General features: G+C 56.6%; 2 protein-coding genes across 2 annotated transcripts; both read left to right on the top strand.

Annotated features, from left to right (window-relative positions):
• Positions 1-389: 389 nt before the first annotated feature.
• On the top strand, positions 390-4,140 carry INS49_011668 (uncharacterized protein; the record flags this gene model as incomplete). Its single annotated transcript, XM_043172379.1, has 5 exons — positions 390-1,108; positions 1,239-1,890; positions 2,476-2,932; positions 2,998-3,248; positions 3,307-4,140. The coding sequence occupies 5 exons, from the start codon at positions 390-392 to the stop codon at positions 4,138-4,140; spliced, it is 2,913 nt and encodes a 970-aa protein (XP_043024124.1).
• Positions 4,141-6,208: 2,068 nt separating this feature from the next.
• INS49_011667 (uncharacterized protein) lies at positions 6,209-6,910 on the top strand (the record flags this gene model as incomplete). The annotated part of the gene is made up of 1 exon (XM_043172378.1): positions 6,209-6,910. One exon carries the CDS (start codon positions 6,209-6,211, stop codon positions 6,908-6,910), a length of 702 nt encoding a protein of 233 aa, XP_043024123.1.
• Between the last annotated feature and the right edge of the window lie 980 nt (positions 6,911-7,890).

The following is a 7,890-nucleotide window of genomic DNA, read 5'->3' as shown; positions in this document are numbered from 1 at the left end:
TTTACCCATGGCCTATCAAAAGTCTTGCCCCCAAATTAAAGAACCCACAGTTAGTGGACCACGAGTGTGAATACGGAGTTCGTGACTGAAAGGCGGAAGTGGGAAGGAGATGAAAACCAAAACCGAATAGACCTTATTCCCGTCTCCCTAGTTCTCTTAAAGGAAGGCTGAGCCCGTTCCCTTTCACCCTTCTAGGGGTGCCCAGGCTCTCACCTCGAATTCCCTGGGGTGGATTTCACAACCAATTCGCCTCAGCCATCATATATTGGCATTCCGGGCTACCCACGAGAGTGAAATCCATGGGAACGAAGACTAAGAAGACGAAAAACAGAAGCAGCCTGACCTGTGAGGTGACAGCTGCCTGCTTGGGCGCCAGCTATGGAACCACAATGATGGATCGTCATCAGCAACAGACCTATTCCAACGACCCGGAGGTGGTACCAGAGTCCAATCTAGAATCAGTGCCTTACCGGCTGGCAGAATCAGGTCCGCAAAAGGAGCAATACACAGCTTCAAGTCAGCAGCACGACACGCGACACGGTGCCCCGGTCTGGGCTCCTGGCTTTAAAGATGCTTCGAAAACAGGGAGTGGGAAGACAAGGCTCATACTGATCGGAAGCGCCATACTGATAGCGATCGTTTCGGGAGTGATCGGGGGAATCGTGGGGTGGCACGTCACGGAGAACCGTCTCAGGGGCACCTCCACAAACACCGAAGGCAACGCCGGGTCTACGAGCGCAGATACGGATTCCGGAACGTCGTCCTCGTCGGGATCAGGCAGCACGTGTCCTTCCAACGGCACGGTGACGTCGGCCAGCGTTGTCCGGAACGGCACCGCTCTCGCGGCCACCGGGTGGCGATACGGCGACGAGCACGTCATTTGGCTGTACTTTCAGGGCAGTGATGACACCCTGAAGTACGTCGTATACGACACGATGTATGGGGCCTGGGCAGGGCCTACGATGCTGTCTCTCGCGCACGGCGCCGTCGGCGGCACCGCGCTCGCGGCGACAACGCTGCTGTGGGCCAGAAGCACTGGCGCACCACCTGAGCCGCAACCGCAGCTTGTGTATCAGGATACTTCTGGAACATTAAAGGGAGTCGCTTGGTACGTCTTTCTATCAGTTGTTTTGTTCATCCAAGAGCTACAGCGCGACATTATTGCGCTTGGATGGGTCCGGGACGTATTGCAAAGTGTCGACACCAAATTTCAATCAATTGCTGACTCTAGAACGCAGGAGACCTGGCTGGCCCTCCGAAGGTACCGGTACCAAGTTAGACGACGCAGACTTCTCCGCCACAAGCAAGAGTGCACTTGCCGGCTTCACCCCTAGTTTCTACCTCCAGGAAGGTGACGGCTCCGTATCTGAGACGACCCTCAATGGGAACTACACAGACCTCAAGGCGCTGCCCATCTCACCCGCCTCAGGCACGCCGCTATTGGCTGTGCCACGGACAAAGAGCCACTCGGGCAATGAGTTGAGGCTGTTCTTCAGGAGGGAGACGGACGGGCAGATAGCCGTGTTCGAAAGATCACCCGACTTTACTGCCGCATACGACACGGACAGCGAGCCCGCGCTACCATTCGGAACGGTCGGCGAGGAGAGCAATATTGCTGGATTCACGACGGCGCGGTCCGCGGGCACGAGCGACTTGAATACTATGATTTTGCTACAGGACGTCCCTAGTGGCGACGTAACATACACATGGGCAGGTGATTCGGCCGGATGGCAGGACACGGCAACGGATCCTGTCTTTGAGGGAGCCGACGCAGGTGGATTGTCGTGCCTAACAGCCGCGACGACATGGGACGGCTATGGGGTCAAACCGCTGGAGGTCTCGAATGACATGAACAAGTGCTACTTTGTCGTGGAGGGAAGGATCAAGGAAGTCTGGTGGGATGGAAGTGGCTGGGCAGATAATGGCTTCATTTGAGCTGAACACGCAGGTCCGAGAGAGATACCCGTGTCGAACGGGGGGGGGGGGAATTAAAATCCAAATAAGTTTATTAATATATTGCAGGTATCTCGCATTTGAGGAAACATGATTAGTCTGTTACAGAGAGATTGCCTTGAAAGCACAAGACTCATCCATGGGCCAACCTACGGGATAGGAGCTGGAAATTGCAGAACAGGTCCCAGACATAATACACAGCTTTGATAGCCAGCGACTGAAGAATCCGGCAAGTTGCTTGCAAGTTGCCACAACGCAGTCTCCCCCTCAACTTCTCTTGAGGAGTCTGTCCTACCTGAGTGGACCCCCCCGAGTTCTCCAGCGCGCTAGCTGAGAAGTGCCAAATCCTTCCAATGTGTGCTCGGCAGGCCACGCCGGCAAGTAATTTCCATGGGTCCTTGTGACCAGGGCCGCGATAAAATTGCGACTTTAGGAAACAGTTCTGTCCACCTACTTTTCTTTGCTTCTGTTCTCTGTCAACACTCGAGCACGAAGCTGCTGACAACTCCCTCGATGATTCAGTCCGCCATGGCGAGGACGTTGGGCATCGCAGCGGTGCTCCTGCTCGGCCCCGCCACGGCACTCGGAGCTCTCCATGCGACGTCACCAACTGCAAACACCACGAGCGGACTCATCATCGGCCATGCTGCGCCAAATCGGTCAGAGGTGACCGAATTCCTCGGCATCCGCTACGCAGAGCCGCCTGTGGGGGACCTCCGGTTTGCTCCACCCAAGCGGTACAACGCCCCAGCCGGCACTGTTCATAATGCTTCGGATTGGGGCGCGGATTGCCTGTCGAACAAGCCGCCGGTCAGCCCGTTCCCAAACTTCTCGGAGCCCTCAGGCTTCCGTGTGTGGAACATGTTTGCTGCGCAGACGGGCAACCCTTCAAGCGAGGACTGCCTCAGTTTGAACATCTGGACCAAGACACCGAACAATTCGGCGAAGAAGCCTGTGCTCATCTGGTTCCACGGTGGACGTTAGTGTTTTGCTTCCTCACGACTCACCAATACTGCTACTGGACGTGCTAATTACCACCTGCAGGCTTCCAGATACCTGGCCCGCACAGTCCATTCTATAACGGCCAGTATTTATCATCCGCCGAAGATGTTGTTGTCGTGACACCAAACTACCGTCTGGGAATATTTGGCTTCTCAGGGGCACCCGGCTTGGCACAGAACGCAGCTCTTCGAGACCATCGTTCTGTGGTGGAGTGGGTGCGCGACAACATTGCCGGCTTTGGCGGTGACCCTTCCCGCATAACAACATTCGGGCAGAGTGCAGGAGGCGCGGCAGTAGACTATTCGGCCTTCGCGTGGAAGGACGACCCTATAGTCGCAGGCTTGATATCAGTCCGGAACAGCACTCAGCTTCAACCCTAACACCAAGGAGTACGCTCAGTCCATCTTCTTCAACGTCTCCCAGGCCATCGGGTGCGGCGGCGCAGATGACGAGGCCGCCACGGTAGTGAGTTGCGTCCGGCAAGCAAATGCCTCTGCGATCTTGGCGGCCGCCGCAAAGGCACCCGCCTTGCCCTCGCTAGCTCTCGCCCAAGCTACCTTTCACCCGACCGTTGACGATGAGCTCGTGTTCTCGGACTACGAGGCAAGGGCACGCAACGGGTCATTCGCACGCATCGCATATCTCCTGGGCAACACCGATTTCGAGTCGGGGTGGTACAAGCTGTCTGCTTATGCAGCAAAGTTGAACCTCACCGAGGCGCAGTGGGATCTCTACAACCAGCGCGCCTTCACGTGTCCAACAGGTGCGCAGGCGCGATACCGGACTGAGCAACGTGTCCCCACCTGGAGGTACAGATACCACGGCGAGTGGGACAACCTGAGATTGTACAACTCCACGGCTGGGCTGGGGCCTAGAGGCAGCGGTGCGTATCATGGATCCGATGTTGAGATGGTCTTTGGGACGGGACGGGATGTTTCGCTGGTGGAGAACTCAGAGCGGGAGGACGCGGTGTCTGCGTACATGATGGGTGCGTGGGCTTCTTTCGCGAGGGACCCAGCCCAAGGTCTGCTGAGCTATGGATGGCCTGCATATGATCCGACGGCCGACACGCTGGCACAGCTGGCTCTCAACGGCAGCGCGGAACCGCGGTTCATTGACCCAAGTGTGGTTGACAGTCCTTGCCCGGAGGCCAACGATCCTTTGCCTGGACAAGGGGCTTTCTAAACAGGCAGAAATGTTAAGAGGACGTGTAAATATGAAGTGATGGGGCGATCTCAATAATGGGAATCATAACAGCCCGCATCAGAATGACTGAAGCAATGCCACCATGCCCTGAATTCGGGATGCGCCCTCGCAGTTTCCACACACCTCCCCGGACGTCCAAGTTTGGAGGTCTACCTCGAAGCCGGGCCTCGAGGCCTCAACGGGCTGATCAAAAGAGTCAGAGGCAAACCGCCATAGATCCTTCGGGGTGTTGTGGATGAGGCTTTGGCTTATATTCAGCCGCAGAAGGATGCAATGCATGTCGTGCTGGGCGTTGTCCCCGGCGGCAAGGGGTTGGGGCCTGCACGTGTGGCCATTGTACCTGCGAGATGGCCCCCAGCCCCGATCCAACATGGCGGGCGGCAGGTGCACTGTCCAGCTGTTCCCTGCACTTGCGCTACCTGATCAGGGGGTCAACACACACACCCACCACATACTTGGCTGCAGGCGCATCTGGGGCTAAGAAGCGCGGGACCTGCAGGCCTCCGAGCTTTCTCCCACTTGCACCTCTCTCTCTCTGTGCCGACTGGCCCATCAAGCGTCGCTCACCACCCCGCGTCCCCCACTGTCGCGGCTCAGTCCCGTCGCCATTGGTTTCAGCGCCTGTCTGTGAAGCTCGTGGCCCACGTCCTCGCACAGGTGCGACACTGTTCCTGATGGACTGGCTACACGCGCACACGCACACGCACACACACACACAGAGAGAGAGAGATAGAGAGAGAGAGAGAGAAACGCCATCATCGAGTGCCGCCGCATGCTGGGGGCGTGAGACCCTGTCCTACCCCATATCAACATGATGACTGTATTTGCCCGGTATATCTGCCCGTCTCCTTGAGGCTGTCTCCTTTGTCCACGCTCCTTTCGCAAGAGGGAAACATGGCTAAATCATCAGGTACCTCGTCTCCAGTTTCGGTCGGGGTCCCTCGTTTCTCATGACCTCATCCTGGTGGTGTTTGGGGCACATGGGCCCATGGGCCCAACAGTCAGGCCTGCAAACAAAGGGACCATCTGGGGGCTGGGTCACCCTTGACTATCTACACTTGCGACCACGCCGCCCACAAACACCCCCCCCCTCTTCCAAAGACTCGGCCTCGAGGCGTCCGACGTCTTCGGCTCGAGGACTTGTTTGCTCGCTCGCTAGCTGGCACCCTCCCGCTGCACGCACCTCGAGATCAGATCGGCCTCGAAGCTGAGGCCCAACGTCCTGGGGAACCCTAGACGGGCTGGGCTGGGCTGGCTATGTTCGACCCAACCAGCAAACCCGTCTGCACATCACACACAGCTACCACCCGCTTTGTTCCCACGCATTCTCTAGCCCTCAAGGAGGACTCAAGGAGGGCTGGCCTCACGAGCACCCTTGTTGCTCACCCGTCAAGATGACTACTAGGCCGTGGCTGATAGACCCTCGTGGTGTGTGTGTGTGCCCGGCACCTCGCCTGCCACCACCAAACACATCAGCCTCATGCTGCCACACCCTTTTCCCCTTATTATATCACAGTACCTCGAGGTGGTTTGTGGGAGCCCTCGTCTGCCACCCCGCCCTATGAGGAGGCCTGGGAACTGCCGTTATGACTGAGCAAGATGCTAAAAAGCGAGCCGTCCCCGTTGGAACCCCTGGTCTGCTGCTCCTTTCTTCTGCCATTCGCCCCTCCAAACTGTCAAACGTATATGCAACTATTACTTGCATTCTTAGCCCATACTCCACCTCCGTTGTAAAAGGCCCTTTGCCCCCCCCCCCCCCCCCGCGCCCTGGTCTAGCTACAACCGTCCTGAAGATCCAACGTACCTTTCAACTTGGCTCTTCCGCTCGACCAACACTATCATCTTGACGGCCTGTTTGTTCTCACATTAAGGCCCAGTCAGTCTGGTAGAACAAGTTGTTCTCAAATCGCCCTCGTCTTGCCGGCCTCAGCGCAACCTTGACAACATAGCCAGCCATCTACTCTGCATCCTTAAACCACGGTACCAACAGACACCGTTTGGATCGAGGCAACAAATATACAAGTCAAGGAAAGACATCGACTGTCATATGGCTAGAGACTACTGGGTCGAGACTTCCCCATCTGGACATCAGCGCTTCGTCAAGTTGAGGCGATCTCACTCTAACCCCCACGATGCGAGCACTCAGTCCTCCCGCGGCCGCCGGGTCGACTTTCTCGACGTTACGCGGGAGGAGTACAACTCTCTCTTGGCTCGGGAGAACGAACTGAGCAGGGAAAACGAGGCTCTCCGCCGTGAGAACCATGCTCTCAAGGCCAACTGGAGAACCTGCCACGAAGACCTGCGGAGGTTACAGGCCCGTATGCCCTCTTTAGAGACCACAGTTCGCAACCTCGAGCACGAGAACCACGAGCTGAGGAGGAGTTTCGACCACCATCACCACCGGGCCAGCAACTACAGCGAAGATGCGATGAGGAGGCTACGGAACAAGAACACAAAGCTTGTGAATGAGAATGACTCGCTATTGTCTCGTGTACGCGGCTTGGAACGAGATATTCGCGACGGTGTCGGCGATCGTGCGAGGAAGCTCATGGAGGAGATCAGTGCCTGGAGGCGACGATACGACAACTTGAGCTACACGGTTGATGGGCTTCAAAACGATCTTGCGGTGGCTACCGATCGGAACAGACGCCTGGAGGAGGCATGCGAACTACGAGCGCGGAACGAAAGGAAGGCCATGAGGGATGTCGACCGATACAAGGCTATTCTACGTCAGCACGGATTGCGGTGAGATCGTCATCGGTTTTGCGGAAGGTTGATGCTCGCAGCACTGATGCATGGCTGCAGGGAGTACACTTGGATCTGATGCAGATTGACATGGCCAGGATTTCCTACACGAGGCAGCCTACGTGGAATGGTTTTCTTTCCATGAATTCCGGGGTGAGTCTAAATGTTCAGTCAACCTTGAGAGACAGCTTCCCATCAGATTACTGACTGCGTCAGCTTGCAGTCAACACCAAATGAACTGCCACAGTTCGCCCCTTTCCTTTGTGAGCTGGCGTACACATCAACGGCTTTTGGGACACCAGTGCTTGTCAGGACACATAGCAATTTGCTTTGTTCTCTTTCTTTGACGATGACTCCATTGCCGCACGACACCTTGGATCACGCACCCCCTCCGTCCCAACACTCTGCGTTCCCCTCGAACCGAGAATGGAAGTCATCCGAGGGGGGAGAATTCTACACAGCATAGCAGTCGGGCGTTAGGCCCTGGATTCAGACAAACATTCAGATTGAACGAGTTTGCCCGGACACAATTCGCCACTTTCCCCTCTTGCTCCCCCAAAGTGCTGTGTGATCGTGACAGCTGGGACTATCGCAAGCTGATTCAGGCGTGATAAGGCCTGTGGCCCCGTGAGCAGCTCCCGGGTGGGCGTTGCAGCTGTCAGATGAGCCGCTCACGCGCTACTGCGGCCCGAGGGCTTGGGGTGCCCCATGAAAAAGCAACTCACCCGACCAGAAATATCCATAGTGGCCACGATTCCGATAACAATCAGATGGCTAAGTTCCAAATATCATCTTGACCTCGAAATGTTTGTAAAATGATGCGCGTGGGCAGGCGTGCACCCGGCCAGGACGATCGGACGGTCGCCGGGACGAGAATGAGTGGGCGCCTGGGCAAGGCTGACCGGGAGAGGGGAGCGCTATAAAATGCGGTTATAAGCTCGGATTTTATAGGGTGCTTTGTTCGGAATCTCGGTTTTGCTTTTA

Source organism: Diaporthe citri (genome assembly GCF_014595645.1).
Source record: "Diaporthe citri strain NFHF-8-4 chromosome Unknown scaffold_5, whole genome shotgun sequence".
Taxonomy (NCBI): Eukaryota; Fungi; Ascomycota; class Sordariomycetes; order Diaporthales; family Diaporthaceae; genus Diaporthe; species Diaporthe citri.
Note: the sequence above shows the minus strand (reverse complement) of the source record. Positions and strands in the feature narration are given on the sequence as shown.